This window comes from Hemitrygon akajei, unplaced genomic scaffold (genome assembly GCF_048418815.1).
Source record: "Hemitrygon akajei unplaced genomic scaffold, sHemAka1.3 Scf000052, whole genome shotgun sequence".
Taxonomy (NCBI): domain Eukaryota; kingdom Metazoa; phylum Chordata; class Chondrichthyes; order Myliobatiformes; family Dasyatidae; genus Hemitrygon; species Hemitrygon akajei.
In genome coordinates this window covers 6,998,878-7,017,177 of record NW_027331938.1, presented here as the reverse complement: position 1 = coordinate 7,017,177, position 18,300 = coordinate 6,998,878, and the positions used below count along the sequence as shown (strand labels likewise).

The window sequence follows — 18,300 nt, the reverse complement described above, 5'->3', positions numbered from 1 at the left end:
TGTCTGCTCTCCTGTGAGTATATTGTGGTTATCTAAGTTGTTATCTGAGTTGCTATTAGTTACGAGATGTACGATGCTATAATTTTAGATATAAAACTGTCTTATTATTATTAAGAGCCAATAATAACATAGTAGGTGACCATTTAGTAGTCTTATAAATCAAGAATAAAGCTGTCATTGAGACTGGTGGTACATACCGTCAGCCTTTTATATGTTCTGCCCCATGGGAGTATGACAGAGAGGATGTATGAGGTGGTTTGAGGTTCAGTAGGAAGGCTTTGGGTCGGGTTTGTGTCTTGCCAGCTTGATTGAGTTCCTCCAGGAGGTGACAAAGGTGATGGATGAAGTTTCACATGGATATTGTCTACTTGTATATTGGTAGAGTGTTTGGCAAAGTCCCACATGGGAGGCTCATACAGAATATTATCATGCTTGAGAACTGTGGGGAATTGTCCTGGCTGCCGGGGACACAAACTGGGAGAAATGTGTTGGCTGGCGGGTGGTGAATCTGTGAAATTATTGTCATAGACGGCTGAGGAAGACACTTCATTGTATATATTTAAAATGCAGGTCGATATGTTCCTGATTAGGAAGAGCGTCAACGTTTACTGGGATAATGGGATAGAGAGGAATTGAAGAGCAAATTCACTGAGCCGAATTCTGCTACTAGGTCTTATGGTTTTAGGGAGCATCTGGAGTATTGTGTTCAATTCTGATTGTCCAGCTCTTGGAAGGATTGGAGAGGGTGCAGAACAGGTTCATCAGGATGATGCCTGGGTTCGGTGACATGTGCTACAAGTAGAGGTTTGATAAACCTGGTTTGTTTATTCTGGAATTAGAATAGAGATCTGACTGAGGTGTACAAGTTTGAGTGATAAGAGTTTGGGTCGACAGCCTTATTTTTTTTTTTGCATATGACAGGTGTCTAATACCAGAGGGAATTTGGTTAAGGTGAGATGGGGTAAACTTACAGCAATTGTGGGTAGTTTTTTAACAGAGTTGTGGGTGCCTGGAATTTACCGTCTGGGTCAACATGGCTTTGTGAAGGGAAGGTCGTGCCTCACGAGGCTAATTGAGTTTTTTGAAGAGGTAACAAAAAGCAATTGATGAAGGTACGGTAGTAGATGTGGTCTACATGGATTTTAGCAAGGCATTCGTCAAGGTCCCTCACGAGAGACTCATCCAGAAAATCATGAGGCACGGGATAAATGGAACCTTGGCTGTTTGGATAAATAATTGGCTTACAGTATGAAAGCAGAGAGTCGTAGTGGAAGGAAAGTATTCTGCCTGGAGGTCGGTGACTAGTGGAGTGCCGCAGGGATCTGTCCTGGGACCCCTGATATTTGTGATTTTTATAAAAGTCCTGGATGTAGAGGTGGAAGAATGGGTGAGTAAATATGTGGATGACATGAAGATTGGAGGAGATGTGGATGGAGCTGTAGGTTGTCGAAGGTTACAAGAGGATATAGACAGGGTGTAGATTTGGGCAGAAAAGTGGCAGATGGGGTTCAATCCGGATGAGTGTGAGGTGATGCATTTTGGAAGGACAAACCAGAATGCTGAGTACAAGTTTAATCGTTGGTTACTTAAGAGTGTGGATGAACAGAGGGACCTTGGGTTTCAAATCCATATATCCCTTAAGGTCGCTGCACGGGTTGATAGGATAGTTAAGAAGGGCTATGGGATGCTAGGCTTCATTAATAGGGGGATTGAGTTCAAGAGTAGAGAGGCCAAGTTGCAAATCTACAAATCTCTGGTGAGACCGCACTTAGAGTATTGTGTTCACTTATGGTCACCTCATTATAGGAAGGATGTGGAAGCTATGGAGAGGGTGCAGAGGAGATTTACGAGGATGTTGCCTGGTTTGGAGTACAAGTCATGTGAAGCAAGATTAGCAGAGCTGGGACTTTTCTCTTTGGAGCGTAGAAGGATGAGAGGGCACTTGATAGAGGACTAAAAAATTATGAGAGGCATAGATAGGGTGGATTGCTAGTACCTGTTTCCCAGGGCACAAACAGCAAACACTAGAGGGCATATGTACAATGTTAAGGGAGGGATGTTTAGGGGAGACATCAGGTGTAAGTTTTTACAGAGGGTTGTGGTTGCCTGGAACAACTTGCCAGGGATGGTGGTGGAGGCTAAAACATTAAGAGTATATAAGAACCTCTTGGACAGGCACATAGATGAAAGAAAAATAGAGGGTGACGGGGTAGTGTGGGTTTAGTACTCTTTTTAAAGGAATACATGGGTCGGCACAACATCCAGGGCGGAAGAGCCTGTACTGTGCTGTAGTATTCTAGTGTCTAGAGTCTGGTGACTAGGGTCATGTCGGAGGCAACTATGTTATAGATGCTCCTAGTTATACATGAATGTGCAGGAAATGCAAGGAAATGGTCAATAATATAAGAAAGGATACCAAAGTATTTTTTTTTCTTTCCCAGATATATAAAGAGTGGAAAAGGGGAGCGGGTCGATATCGGACCACTAGAAACTGCTGTTGTAGTTGCAGTAACGGGTGAATAGGAAATGCCAGACAAACTCTGTGCAAGTCACTAGCAGAATATCCAAAAGGTAAAGAACATCAGTGAACAGAATTGCGTGTAGTGCTATTACAAAGGAAAAGGGGCTTGGAAGATGAAAAGTCTGAAGATAGAAAAGTCACCTGGACTGGGTCATACAGTGTATCAGTAGCCAGCTTGGGGTATGTTGGGATTCCCGGAGCGTGAGGACCTGGAGTGAAGGCTTCAGCAGAACCAACAGCTGGATTAATAGAAAAATATATTGTAGAATATTCAGACTGCAAAGAGAGATTCTTTGAATTGTTACTTGAATCCAGAGATCAGCGAATGACTAATGGCGAATTTTGATTCCCAGGCTTTGCCAAGTCACAGACTAACACTTGAGATGTGGTTTGAACTGTGCATTTGATCACTCACCAATCAGCTGAGTGGGTAATTCCGATAAACCTTGAGCGATGTTCATGTATTTCTGTGGATCAGGACCTGTTTAAATATTTAAATAATCCATGGAAACAGAGCTAAGATAATTAAAATAACTAAAATGTTTATCTCAATGTGCCTTTGTGTTCAGTGCGTGGTTTTAACATACCGAGCTCCTGTATTTCCCTCAGTATTCTGTCCAACTTCGGTAACTCAGTCCTCCACATCACAAAGGATTCCCACATCGCCCTCCGGGCCCGGGAGCCTTTGCCCATCACCAAACTGAGGAAGAGTCTGGAACTCTCTGGCCGGTTTCCCTTCTCTGTCAGCTCAGTGACTTTCTACAAAAGGAAACAATGGACTTATTGTGGAGCAGACAGACAGACATGGAGAATGTGCAGGAAAATATCTGTTCATGGCCCCGGTAGCTTCAGAACAGATGCAGTCACTGGGCTGTTGCCTCATCCTCTCTGGGTTCAGTCATTAACAGAGAAACAGTAACTGAAGGAAATTCTAAATCAATAGTGTGTAAGAATAAGGATTTCCTGACACCCTGCAGTAGATGCAATGTGATTAATTTCCTCGATCTGTCAATGTGCAGCATTACATCAACAAGATGTGACAACAAGAACGGGAGAGAGGGGAGAGAGAGTGCAAAAACAAATGGATGGCGGGCATCACTGAATCGTGGCTGACAAAGTTTATAGTTGGGTGCTTAAATCCAAGGATAAATATTGAATCGAAAGGATACGCAGGTAGGTGAAAGTGTTGGGTCGAAGCTGCTGTCATTAAAAATGAAAAGTCCTGAGAAAGAGGTGATGTCGGATTAGACGATGTGGATGTTAAGAAACTGCGTAGGTAAAATGACCCTGATGGAAATTATATACAGGCATGTTAACAGTAGCCAGAATGTGAGCTACAAATTACAACGGGGGAGAGAAGAGGCATGGAAAAAGGTCAATGCTAAAATTGTCACGGGGAGTTTCAATATCCAGGTAGCTTTGGAAAATCAGGTCGGTGCTGAATCCCAAGTGAGGGAATTCATGGAATGCCTATGAGATGGCTTTTGAGAGAAGCCTATGGCTGAGCCCACTATAGGAAAGGCGGATCTGGATTCTGTGTTGTGTATTGAACCAGATTTGATTAGGGAGCTTCAGCTAAAGAAACCCTTAAGAGGCAGTGATCATAAAATAGCAGAACTCAGCCAGCAGGTTGAAAGGGAGAAAGTAAAGTCAGAAGTATCAGTGCTACAGTAGAATAAAGGAATTACCTCGGCATGAGAGAGGAACTGGGCAATAATAAATTCGAAAATGACACTAACAGGGACAACGGCAGAGCAGGAATGGCTGAAGTTTCTCGGAGCAATTCAGAAGGTGCAGGACAAATGATCATGAAGATGAAGAATTACTCTAAAGGGAGGATGATCAACCGTGGCTGACGAGGTAGTCAAAGCAGCACAAAAGCAAAGGAGAGGGCACAGAGTATTACAAAATATAGTAGAAAACTGGAGGACTGGGATGTTTTTGGAAATCAACAGAAGGCAATTCAAAAACCGCAAATAGAGAAAATATGAAATAAGAAGGCAGGCTAGAGAATGATGTAAAATAGCTTACCAAAACGTACGTCTGATATATGAAGATTGAAAGAGAGGAGAGTGGATATTGGACCACCGGAAAATGACAGTGGAGAGGTACTGTCAGGGGACAAGGAAATGCCGGAAGTTATTGGTCGGCATTTTGCGTCAGTCCTCACTGTAAAAACACTAGAACGTGCCAGATATTTGAGAATGTCCGGTGGCAGAAGTGAGTGTGTTTGCAATTATTGAGGAGAAGGCGCTTGGTAAGCTGAAAGTTCTGAAGATAGACGAGTCCAGATCAACTCACCCGATTGCTTCTGAAGGAGGAGGCTGAAGAGATTGTGGAGACATTCGTTATGATCGCTCAAGAATCACTAGATTTTGGAATGGTTCCGGAGGACTGATCATTTTAAACTATAGGCCAGTTATTCTGATCAGCGTTTGGGAAGATGTCAGCAGTCGATAATTGAGGATAAGGTTTCGGGGTATTTGGACGCACATGATAAGAAAAAGGCCAACATCCATGGAAGGGAATCTTGCCTGACAGAACTGTTGGAAGTTTTTGAGAGAACAGCATGCTGGGTCGACAACAGAGAATCAATGCAAGTTGTTTACTTGGACTTCCCGAGAACCTTTGACCAGGTGTCCCACATGACGCCGTTTAACAAGGGCCGACAGTAGGACAAGAAAGACACTGGCATGGATAGATGATCTAAGATGTTCTCCAGACAGATTTGTCTGACTGCCAGGAAGCCTAGAATGGAACAAATAGGGCTTTCTCTGGTCGAATGTTGGTGACCAGTGGTGTTCTGCAGTGGTTGGTTTTGAGACAGTTTCTTTTTCCGTTATGTCAATGATTTGTAGGCTTTATGACCATTATTGTGGGTGTTACGAAGATATGGGGAGGGAGGGGAAGTATTGAGGTAGCAGGGATTTCGCGGGAGGACATGGACCTATGAAAAAATGGACACATCAGTGGCAATTGGAATGTCGTATAGTGAGGTACATGGCCATATACATTAGCAGAAATAATGAAGACGTAGACTATTTTTGAATCTGGGAGAAAATTCAGAAATCGGAGTTGTAAAGAGTCTCTGGAGACCTGGTGCAGGATTCCGTGCAGTTTGAGTCTGTGTTAGGAAAGGCAAATACAATGCTAGCATTCACTTCGAGAGGATCAGAATACAAGAACATGCACTGGCCAGACCGCACTCGCATATTTTGATCCCCTGATCAGAGAAAATATGTGATGGCATTGTGAAAAATCCGGAGAGGAATCTAAACGAACAGAACCAGTGATGTTAAACTAGATTTTGACGGGAATGTATCCTGGATGCACCTGTAATAGCTGGAGTGTGGAAGGATGAGGGGGAATCTAATTGTAACCTGCGGAATATCGAAAGGCATTGAGAGGACGTGGAAATGATGTTTCTAAGTGGGGGAGTCTAGAACCAGACGGAACAGCCTTAGATTAGAGGGACGTCCATTTGGAACAGAAATGAGGAGTTTATGTAGCCAGGGAGTAGTGAATCTGCAGAATCCATTGTAACTGACAGCTGTGGAGACCAGGTCATTGGGTATATTTAAAACAGAGGTTGGTATCTTCTTGACTAGTCTGGTCAGCAAAGTTCACTGGGCGAAGGCAGGAGAATGGGGTTGAGAGGGATAGTAAATCACCCATGATGTAATGGCGGAGCAGAATCGATGGGCCTAATGGCCAATTGTGCTCTGATGCCTTATGGTCTTATGATGTGTAAAGACAAAAGAATATTAAGAAATGTCAGTGCGGCTATCTTATAATGGAGATGGTTACTGCCTGGCACTCATACCGTAAAATGGTAATGAGTTCCTGAATGCAGGCATGGGTTTCCTGATTAACAGATGAATTATGAATTAAACATTGAATAGTCTTCAAGCAACATACACCTATGATGGCATTAAGGTAACTGAATAGATAGATAGATAGATAGATAGATAGATAGATAGATAGATAGATAGATAGATAGATAGATAGATAGATAGATAGATAGATACTTTATTCATCCCCATGGGGAAATTCAACTTTTTTTCCAATGTCCCATACACTTGTTGTAGCAAAACTAATTACATACAATACTTAACTCAGTAAAAAAATATGATATGCATCTAAAGCACCGTCTCAAAAAGCATTAATAGCTTTTAAAAAGTTCTTAAGTCCTGGAGGTAGAATTGTAAAGCCTAATGGCATTGGGGAGTATTGACCTCTTCATCCTGTCTGAGGAGCATTGCATCGATGGTAACCTGTCGCTGAAACTGCTTCTCTGTCTCTGGATGGTGCTATGTAGAGGATGTTCAGAGTTATCCATAATTGGCCGTAGCCTACTCAGCGCCCTTCGCTCAGCTACCGATGTTAAACTCTCCAGTACTTTGCCCACGACAGAGCCCGCCTTCCTTACCAGCTTATTAAGACGTGAGGCGTCCCTCTTCTTAATGCTTCCTCCCCAACACGCCACCACAAAGAAGAGGGCGCTCTCCACAACTGACCTATAGAACATCTTCAGCATCTCACTACAGACATTGAATGACGCCAACCTTCTTAGGAAGTAGGAATATGGATGGGCTTAGGACATCGCTCTGAGAAATAAGAGAGGCAGGGTTTAAGGGTCAGGCAGCATTTAAGGGTCGGCACAACATTGTGGGCTGAAGGGCCTGTACTGTGCTGTATTATTCTATGTTCTATGTTCGACGTCCTAGATCTGAATGATTGATCTCCCAGAACAGTTACCGGAAGGGAATTGGAAAGCTTTTCCATAACACGAATAATGGACAACAATTATGGAATAAATCAGCATAATTCCCTGATGGTCCACTGCACTGTAAAATAATCCCTCAGTTTCACTGCTACCAGGTCTGAGGAGTTACCGTTGTGAAGGAGATTTAAAGGTTTACCAGTAAAGCAGACGTCTCCAGATGATGAATTTATAGATGAGCAACATATTTACAGATTACCTCTTGCCTTTGGATAATGCCTGTGTGATTCATTACAGGCAGCGCCAATGAATCCCAACGAGAACAGAGTTACTCACGGGTGTAACGCACTTGGTTTTCTAATACCACTCATGGCTGAATAGGTCAGATCTAGGACATGACAATCACTGTTTGTGAGCTCCAAGGAGAGTGACCTGTAATGGTGTGTCCCTGTCTCTCATTAGTCAGATATTCAGCAAGTTAGCAGATTTTTTTTTTGTTTGCCCCTTCCCTTTCAGGAAATCCTATTGATCTTCTTCCCTTTCAGGACAACCTGTTGATTTTTTGGGATCATGAGATATCAGCTAGATCACCAGATTTATTTTATGTTTTGTGCTTGCTTCTGCCCTTTTAGATCAAACTATTGATGTTTGCGGTCATAAGATATCAGCTTTGTGCGTGATCTTTCACATCTATTGAATCTCAGAGATTTTCGAGGAAGTTACCAGGAAAGTTGATGAAGGCAAGGTTGTGGATATTGTCTACATGGACTTCAGCACGGTATTTGACAAGGACCCGTATAGGAGGTCGGTCTAGAAGATTCAGTTGCTTAGAATTCAAGATAAAGTAGTAAACTGGATTAGACACTAACTTTTTGGATAGAATCCGGAGTAACACTATAGACTGTTGCATTTCTGTTTGGCGCCTGTATCTCGTGCAGTGTCACGGGGATCGGTGCTGTGCCTGTTGTTGTTTTTCATCTATATCAATGATCTGAATGAAATTACGGTTAACAGCATCAGCAAATTTGTTGATGACTCCAACATTGGGAAGGTTCAGTGGACAAAGAGGAAGATTACAAGAGCTTGCAGTGAGGTCTGGACCAACCGGAGAATGGACTTAAAAGGGGCCGATGCAATTTGATGCAGACAGTTGCAAGATGTAGCACTTTGGATGGACCTATCAGGGTAGATCTTACACAGCGACCGGTAGAACAAAGTGATCTGGGAATACAGGTACATAAGCCATTGAAAGTGGCAGCAAATGTTGCTAGGCTCTGAAAGTAAGTTTGTTAGCGCATTATCCTTGGTAACTGAAAATATCGTGTACGATATGATGTTGTATAAAACGTTGGAGAGGCCTAATTTGGATATTATGTGCGGTTCTGCACACCTACCTGCAGGACAGATGGAAATAAGCTTGAAAGAGTACAGAAAATAAATATTACAAGGATGTTACCTGGACTGGAAGACCTAAGTTATAAGAAAAGAGTGAACTGATTAGGACTTTATTCATTGGAACATGAAAGACGGAGCGGAGATTTGATAGAAGTGTAGACAATTACATTGGGATATAGATAGGATAAATGCAAGCAGGCATTTTGTACTGAGGTAAAGAGTTACTACAACAAGAGGTTATCACTAAAGGGTGAAAGGTGAAAAGTTCAAAGGGTACAAAGGTGAAACCGGTTTACTCAGAGGGTGGTGAGAGTGCGAAACTAGCTAGCAGGGCAAGTAGAGCAAGTGGTTAAGAGAATTCTGAATAGATGCATGCGTAATGAGCGTATAGAGCGCCATGGCCCGGTGCAGGTCAATGGGAATAAGTAGATTCTGTAGTCTGGCATGGAATAGATGGGCCAAAAGGCCTGGTTCTGTACTGTACTATGACAAGTCAGCCACACATTGTTTGGGAACTCACGGAACCAAGACAAGCTGTGGTTAGCTGGTTTCCCTCCCTCATGTACCACAGTGAAGCCGGTTGGCCCAATTGACAGTTTAATGCTCATCCTGGATTAATGAGATGATGTGAAGCTACACGACGGTTCAGCCAAGATTTGAAATTAGTTTCAGACCGAATGCCTTTTGGAAGTCCAGATATGCAGCCACTGCTCTTACTTCACACTGATAAATACAGCAGGTGATACAAGAAAAGGTGATGCTAAACTTGCAGTTCCCAGAGCTCCCCACCTTAAAAACTAAAACCAGATCTGCGAGAGACAAGTCAGAGATCAAAGTCTCCATTCCCAAGTCGATCTCCTAAAACGTGCAGGAGATTAATGTTGATCACTATTCCCTCTGATACCAGCAGATCAGTGACAATACACGAACTGCACTCACCTCATTTTCTTGTCTGCTGAAATGTCCCTCCTTTGTCAACATCCAACCCAGTCTCTCAACCTTTTCTTCAATTGCTTGTTTGAGTCTGTCCCTGTAGAACTTTGTCAGTTGGTACAGTCGATATTCCTCCCCCTGTGCCAGGAGGTCGGAGATTGTAAACTCTGGCTCTGTGAATATAAAAAGGAAAATGAAGGCTTGAACTCAGATATCCCTCGTCTCCACCGCTCTCACCCAACTCAACAAAAAACCGTGTCTTGAACCTGCCTACAGATACAAAACTGGATTAATTTTCCGTCTCTAACACCATCACACTGAGCACGGAGTCCCCCTTTGGCTGTGGGCACAGACCACTGCTGTTCACTCTGCTGACCCACGATTGTGCTGCAACACACAGCAAGAACGACGAGTCAGCTTACAGAGAGGAGGTGCAACGGCTAACGGACTGGTGCAGAGCCAACAACCTGTCTCTGAATGTGAACAAAACAAAAGCGATGGTTGTTGACTTCAGGAGGGCACGGAGTGACCAATCCCCGCTGAACATCCACGGCTCCTCGGTAGAGATCGTTAAGAGCAACTATTTTCTTGGAGTTCATCTAGCGGAGAATCTCACCTGCTCCCTCAACATCAGCTCCATAGCAAAGAAAGCCCAGCAGCGTCTCTACTTTCTGCGAAGGCTGAGGAAAGTCCATCTCCCACCCCCCATCCTCATCACATTCTAAGGTGGTTGTATTGAGAGCATCCTGAGCAGCTGCATCACTGCCTGGTTCGGAAATTGCACCATCTCAGATCGCAAGACCCTGCAGCGTATAGTGAGGTCAGCTGAGAAGATCATCGGGGTCTTCTTTTCCTCTGTTGTTTTTTACGTAGTTCAGTCTAGTTTTTGTAATGTGTCATGTAACACCATGGTCCTGAAAAGCGACTCATTTTTACTATGTACTGTATCAGCAGTTATGGTCGAAATGGCAATAAAAAAGTGACTTGACTTGACTTGAATGTAACACTTGCCTTAAAGCCTACCCAACAATGTTCTAGGCATTACGTAATAGAAGGACCACATTTAATATAAACCAGTCCATCCCCCATCCGACCCATTCACCTATTTAAATTTGGATGGGCATAAATGTTGGGACTGTTGGTAATATTCGCTTTCCAGAGATACTCTCTCCATCCTGGCGAATACATTTCCCCGATACACATCCCGGAAACACTCTCCTCATCTGGACAGCTGCATTTCCTCCAATTCACATCCTGGAAATCCTCAGAGCAGGTAGTACATTTCCTGTAGTGGGGTAACGGCTGCCCAGTGCACCACATGTACCACACCCACACATTTTCCCTCTCCTCTGACCAACCCTCCAACAAGGCCTCACCTTTACCCTCCACCCTGCCGCATTCTCTGAGCACATCACCCTCATATTTCACTCACCCGCTCCTTCTTGGGGACTTGACAGTTCTGTGTTCAATGAGCTTCCGAGCTGACAGACAGTCGCCTCACTTGTGCCGGTTCCAGGGTCCGGATCAGTGTCTCTGACGTCACTGTCTCTGGGCTGAATTTGCTCCTCCTCCTCTGCGGCCGGACCGCATTCCATTGGGACATCGCTCTCAATTTGACCCTGCTTTGGTACCTTGCTTCCCGTGTCCAGATCATCTTCCCTCGATGATCCGCCTGGTAAAATCCTCTTCAGTCTTTTCGCTGCTCGTTTCAATTTCCCACCTGAAATAAGTGATGAATTGCAGGTTATACAAGTATGATTTAGATCTGAGCAAAACTGATTCAGATTGCAATGGAGCCGAGACTCTGGCTGACCAGATTTGGAGTGAAGCTATGCTGGTTAATGTGAACCGTACATCCTGTCAGGTGACCATCCCGATAAGCCGGTGACTGGACACATTTACTCCCAGTAAAATTGCAGGATAGGCACAGTAATACCAATCACAGCAGTTGAACGCACGGATGACCACGGGATCATAATGCACCGGTGTCCGGTAATCCTGGGAAATATCACTGTGATTATCTTCCACAAGTTAAAATCTCCCTCGGTCACTAACTGTCCAGTAGTCTGTGTCACACAAAGACCAGCAACGGGATTACACATGGTCCAGTCTGCTGGATCACACATTCTCCAGTTGCTTTGTCACACGAGGGGCTGGAGACTGGACAAGGGGACTGGAGTTGCTTTCTCCAGTCCCCTTGGTCACCAACTGACCATTCCCTTGAGATGCACATTGTCCGGTCCCCTGGGTCGCAGGCTGAACATTCCCTTGAGATCTATGCTGACCTCTCCCCTGGTTCCCATCTTCTCCCCCACCTGCTGATCGTCATGTAACAACTATGCATGTCATTGGCAAAGTCTTGGTTATCGAGCTTTGTGTGTAGTTGCAGTTGCTAATCTATAGGATGGAGGTGATGAGGCTGGAAAGTATGAAGTGAAGAATGAACACTACGGTACTGGACTAGGGTGTTGTTTTTTGTGTTATATGGTTGGGCTGGGACAGCTTGCTCTGGAGCTCAGGAGCTTGAAGCGTGACCTGACACATACACACACACACACACACACACACACACACACACACACACACTCTCACACACACACACACACACACACACACACACACACACACACACACACACACACACACACACACACACACACACACACACACACACACACACACACACACACACAGTAATCAGGGGTGCAGATAGGGTAGATGGTCACAGTCTTTTTCCCCGTGTAGGGGAGTCTGAGACTCGAGGGCAGAGATTTAAAAGGGACCAAAGGGTTTTTTTCCACGTGGTGGCTGATAGGTGTAAATTACATGCATCCAGAGGAGGCCGAAACACAAATAAAATTACAAAATTGAGAGCATGTGGGCAGGAAAAAGGGGAGAAGTTTACGAGGGAAATTTGGGAAAACTGCAGGAAAATGAGACATTTAGATCAGCATGAATTATATGGGCCGAAGGACCCGTTTCCAGGCTGGAGAATCGTTTTTTATTCCAGCTGGAATCTCAGATTTGAGCACAATCACAATGTCTACAGGTGACAGAGACATTTGGTCATTGGTTATGCCGGGCTTTCTAGCCAAGATCCTGGGAATTTAAATTCAGGTAGAAGATCATATCAAGAGGGAGATATTTAGAAACTGAGGTTCACCATTTCTCCACAGCCCAGACATTCACTGGGGTATTAAAACTCCGAAGCAGGTCACAAGTGTATCTACAATGAGCTGCCTCCTGTTCCTCAGCCATTCCCAGCACCGGCAATGATCACTGCTCCGCTACAGAAAACAGATTTCGGTGACACCCCTCCTCCTTTGCGTAGCAGGCAAGAAAAACCAGTGGGGAGTTGGTAGCTTTCCTTCCAAAACCTGAAATGCTGTGTTATCATAGAATCTCGGAAATCCCAGAAGTGCTCCTATCATCTGCTTCTGAATTTTATAAATGAAAGTTGAAGATGTCTTACACATCAGGGCCTGTCTGGAGGTGAAACGGACCCTGACCCTGAACATTCACATAAACGACAAGATCGCTGTCACATTCCTGTCTGTGTTTCACTCACAACCACCTGATTCAGGAGCCCCTGCTCCTTTCACTCAGCTGAAGCTTTGTATGATGAGCGGAGTGATTCGACCATTACTGGTGTCAGGTCCCTGCGCTGGAACTGTTGGATTGATAAATTACTCAAGGCCGCTTTACCAGTGGGATAAATGACACTGCTTGATGAAACTTTTCTATGCCCTGTTAACACCTGTGTCAGTTTTTTTCATCTGAACTATTGTGTACAAACGCGATAAAAGTTTAATTCAAAGATCCCTGTGATCATACCTTTGTCCATTCTGATTCTGACTGGCGATTGTTGATTGTCGTCGTCTTGTTTACACTTTGGTCGCTCTGCAGGACAGCTCCACCTGCTGGTGATGCTCTAAATTTCACAACAAGTAGACAGTGAGTCGGAGAGTACGACTACTTTGCAAATATGACAGTATTTCCAACCCCTGTAGCATTTGGCATGGGGACCAAACATTCCCTGTTAGTAACCACTTCCACACCATATCTGTCCACTGATACCTGGGGCATCTACTGACAGAGTCACAGAGCAATAAAATGCAAATTCAGAGCGTTCAACCCAACGAGACAATGCCAACCACAGTGCCCACTGAGATGGTCACAATTTCCTGTGATGGGGCCATCTCCCTTCTGGCCTCTTCACTCCATCTACACACCCCAACTGCTTTTTGAATTATGCAACTGCACCTGCCTCATCCACTTCCTCTGGCTGTTTCCTCCACATGATCCCCAACATCTGCATTAATCCGCTGCTGATCAGATTGGGTTTGCAATCTCTTTACCAGCCCCTGTCCATTTAGATCCCCTGGATGCTACGATAATCTTCACTGTGAACAGCAACTACTAATGTTGTGCATTCTGCGAACTTACCTGTCAAGTAATCCTTGTGCAACAGCATCAAGTCATTGCTATAAAATAACGAATATCAAAGGTCCCAAATTGTAGCCTCACGGCACACCACTATTTACTCGCCTCCATTGCGAGGAGAAACCTTCAACCACCACTCTTTGCTTGCTACCTTGAAGCTAATTTAGAATACATCCAATTTGCTCTCTCCGGACAGCATGGGACCTGATCATCGAGATCAAGCTGTCATGTGACACCTTGTCAAAGGCTTAGCTGAACTCCCATGCACAACATCCATGGGAACATAACTTTGAATTTCCACCTCTGCTTAATGTCACGTTCACAGGTTCTGACAATGTAATTAGCAGAAAAGTACTTGATGAGGCCAAGGTATGTCAATGTAAATTATGGGTTGCCATGTGCTAGTTAGGACTGAATAAAATGCAGTGTTGGGATATTTTGCTTTATAAATGGTCTGTTCTCAGCAGAGGCCTACGCGACGATATATTCGAGGGTAAGTATATCACTGCAGATTGCAATAGCCAATGGGATCAAGGGCATGTTGCTGCAGTTCATGGTAATTCCACATTTCTACAATCACTACAACACGACACACTTGGGGCTTCTTATAAAGGGATGAAATCGTCAACGCATTTTAAGATGATTATAACGTAACAAGGAAACATCAGAACTAACCAAAAGCTACTTCAGATGATGCAGGACCTTCAAATGAGCAAACACTCAGAGAATGTGAGTGACTGTAAAGAGCTGGGCTTCTGAAAGCACATTAACAGACCTGGAGTGATTGCAACTGGGTCTGACCGAGGCATTCCACCTATTTCGTACCTTCCTTTGTAAAGATATGTAATGTTTACAGGACCAGTGTTCGAGTGAATGAGACTCACCAAACTTTCTCCTGACTGAATCAATGAAAACTCTGAGTCAGAGGGTTCTCTTCAGTTGGTACTCTCAGTCCTCGGGCTGGTTCACTTGTCGCTGTTCCCTCGTTCTCATTCGTGGCTTCTTTCCAGCTGTGGGCTTTTCTTCCAATAAATCTCTCACCGCAGGTCTAACTTTAACCAGAGAGATAATGAAGCGCATTAACAATACAAAGGAGAAAGAAATATTTCTGCTCAATTTTTTCAAAAGCGAATCTCACTGAAATTTAAACGCTGAAGACAAATAAAAGAATCTCATTGAACAAATATGTAATTGTCCCTCACACGTCACAAATCCTGATACGGGATATGAAGGACTCATCATTCAGTCATGATAAGATATCAGAGCAGAATGAAGTGATTCAGTCCATCGAGTCTCCTCCATCATTCAATCATGGCTGATTTGTTTTTCGCCCCAATGCCATATTCTTGCGTCCTCTTATAAAGTGCTGGAAACTCCGTTCGTGGGAGCATTTTGGTTATGCAGACACGCAGTTTAGAGGGAGCAGTGACGGGTCTCTCTCTCTCCAGATTATCCCCACCTTATAACAGTGTTTTATCCACTGCCTTGACAGCGACAGGCTGTTGTTACAAACATGCAAATCGTCAATAATCAGGCCCAGATCTCATCCGTGTTCATATTCGAGATGGGTGAGGGTTTGCCTAAATGGGAAATGCACTAAATGGCCTCTTTGTTAGGTACAACTCTATACCAGCTCATTAATACGAATCTGTTAATCATCTGCTTGCAACTCAAAGCACAAACACATGAAGATATGGTCAACAGGTTCAGTTGTTATTCAGGCCAAACATCTGAAGAGGAAATAAATGTGATGTAAGTGACGTTGACCGTGGAGTGATGGCTGGTGCCAGACCGGGTGGTCTGAGTATTACGGAAACTGATCAGCAGCTTGGATTCTCAAGTATAAATCTCTCGGCTTACTGGGAATTGTCCGGAATCAAACCAAAGGAAAATCCAGTGAACAGCGGTTCTAAAGGCCCTGTTAATGAGAGAACTCAGTGAGATTGGGCAGACTGATTAAATCCGACAGGAAAGCGGCAAGAACTCAAATAACCACGCACTCCGACAGCGGAGTGCAAGAGAGCGTCACTGAGCACCTAACATAGAATGTGGACGGGGTGCAGCCGCAGTAAACCCCGAGCATTCACTCAGTGTCACATCATTAGGTACAGTGGTACATAAAAACGTGTCCCTGAGTGTAGACTTCCATACTTTTATCAACTGTCAGTGAGATTTATTACAGGAATTTTTATCCTAAATACACAAACACACAAACAGAATAAAACACACATATTCGTTAATCCACGCACTCCTAAGGACAATATTGAACTGATAGAAACAATAGCATTACTAGGGCGACCAGTGGGCGTAATAAAGCACCATAGCATTTCCCCTATGATCCTGTCCTTACCTGGTGCTGGACTCCTGATTCTGTTTCCAGCGAATCAGAACATCTGAATTTTATGGCCCTACCAGTAAGTGAACAGACTCTGAGCAATGTTCAGTTGATAACTCGCTCAGAAACCTGAACTTCAATCTATGCAGCATGTAACGCCACATATTGTTCCACAACGCTTGTGTTAAACCACATAAAAGCTTAATTTGCATGAACAAGTCACTCTTACAAGCGGTCTGACCCAGAATTAATACTACAGTGCAAGCGGTGCAGTAATTTCCTCTCTCCAGAATACTTGATCTGCTCTGGAGAGGAATCGCAACCCGCATCCTGGTCCGGTTGGATTGGCGTCGTCACTTCAATTTATTGTACCAGTTCGGGCCAGTTTATTGTCAGATTATAAACTCCAGCGACAGCTCAGGGCAAAGATCGCTGTGGGTTTATTGCACAGAGACAGCAGAAGGAAGGGCGCTCTCAACTCTGATGGAATATTATGTATTTGGAATAATGTTCTCTTTTGAACAGCAGGCATTCCTTTTCTCCAGATTTAACTGTGCCCCCTCTGCCTGGAGCAGACTTCAAGGTCACCCTGTTTATAACGAGCCATCTTTAACAGTAGTCCGCAGTTGGACCATTGCAGTAATGGGCCGACTGGAGAGCATCTGTCCCGAGATAACCATCTCCCAGAGATAACAACCGGTCAAAGTCCACAGCAAGATGTGGATGCCCTTCTCCTTCAGCTTATTGCTCACTTTCTGGAAACAAGTTGCCACATCAGAGTAGCAATCATATGGAATTATCATCATATCCCGCTGGCGAATTTGTCTGGCAACCCGTTCACTTCACACATACATCCACCAACTTCGCATTTATTTTAAAGGAACGTGTACCGTTCCTCGTCAGAGGACGATGGGTAAAAACATTAATTTCACTGCGTTTCTGCTCTGTCAGAGTGTGCTGCTGGTATGTTGAATTAGTAACAGGGCATTCGCCCCCTCAGTCCTGTTCCGTCATTCTCTATGATCACAGCAGGACTGTGATCTCAGTGACACATCCCTGCCACCGACTAGACCAATTCACTCCCTTGTCTGTCAAAACTCTCTCCGCTGTGGAATTAAACACAGAAAATAATCCCTGCTTCTCGTTTCCTTTGAGGAAGAGAATTCCAAACATACACAAGTTCCACCATAGAGTGTGGAATTAGTAACAGGACATTCGTCCCCTCAGTCCTGTTACGCCATTCTCTATGATCACAGCTGGACTGAGAACTCAGAGGCACGTCCCTGCGACCGTCTGCAACACTTCACTCCCTTGCCTGTCCAGAATCTGTGCCCTGCGGAATTTAAAACATTGAAAAAACCAAACCCTGCTTCTCATTTCCTTTGAAAACAGTTCCACCTCATAACAATACCCTCATCTATCTTCACCTGTTTCAGCTTCCCCTGGAACAGCAACTGATAGTATTGATACGGTAGAAAAACTAGAAATACTTGCCGTGACAAGTGGGCTTATTGAAACACCATAACACAGCCCAGTACAGTCCTTGTTCTTACCTGGTGCTGGACTCCTGAGTCTGGTTTCAGTGAATCCGAGCATCTGAATTTTATGTCCCTACCAGTAAATATACACACCCTGAGCAATGTTCAGTTGATAACACGCTCATAAACCTGAGCTTCAGTCTTTTCAGCATGTAACGCCACACCTTGTTCCACAACGCTTGTAGTGAAAAACGCAAAAACTCGTTTCTAGCCTGTGGTTCGAGCCAGAAGTACGACTTCACTGCCCGATGCAATGATTACCTTTCTCTCGAAAATTTGATCTGCTCCAGGGAGGGAGCACAACCCGTATCCTGGTTCGGTTCTGTTGGTGTCGTCCCTTTGATTTATTGTTCGCCTTGGAACTAGTTTATAGTCGGGTTATAAACTCCAGGTACAGCTCAGGACAAAGATC

The 18,300-nt window shown here is 44.2% G+C and overlaps 1 protein-coding gene and 1 long non-coding RNA gene across 2 annotated transcripts in view; both read right to left on the bottom strand.

Moving 5' to 3' along the window:
- Positions 1 to 2,936: 2,936 nt before the first annotated feature.
- Positions 2,937 to 13,512, bottom strand: LOC140721214 (uncharacterized; the record flags this gene model as incomplete). The annotated part of the gene is made up of 5 exons (XM_073036072.1): positions 13,407 to 13,512; positions 11,005 to 11,292; positions 9,579 to 9,745; positions 3,109 to 3,280; positions 2,937 to 3,002 (listed from the first exon to the last, which is right to left on the bottom strand). Coding segments are annotated over exons 1-5 (703 nt in total), but the record flags the coding sequence as incomplete, so codon positions are not given.
- A 1,393-nt stretch (positions 13,513 to 14,905) lies between these two features.
- Positions 14,906 to 18,300, bottom strand: part of LOC140721223 (uncharacterized) — a 216,817-nt gene continuing 213,422 nt past the window's right edge. The window contains exon 3 of the long non-coding RNA XR_012097341.1: positions 14,906 to 15,067. This is a non-coding gene — a long non-coding RNA (uncharacterized lncRNA). The remainder of the gene's footprint in view (positions 15,068 to 18,300) is intronic.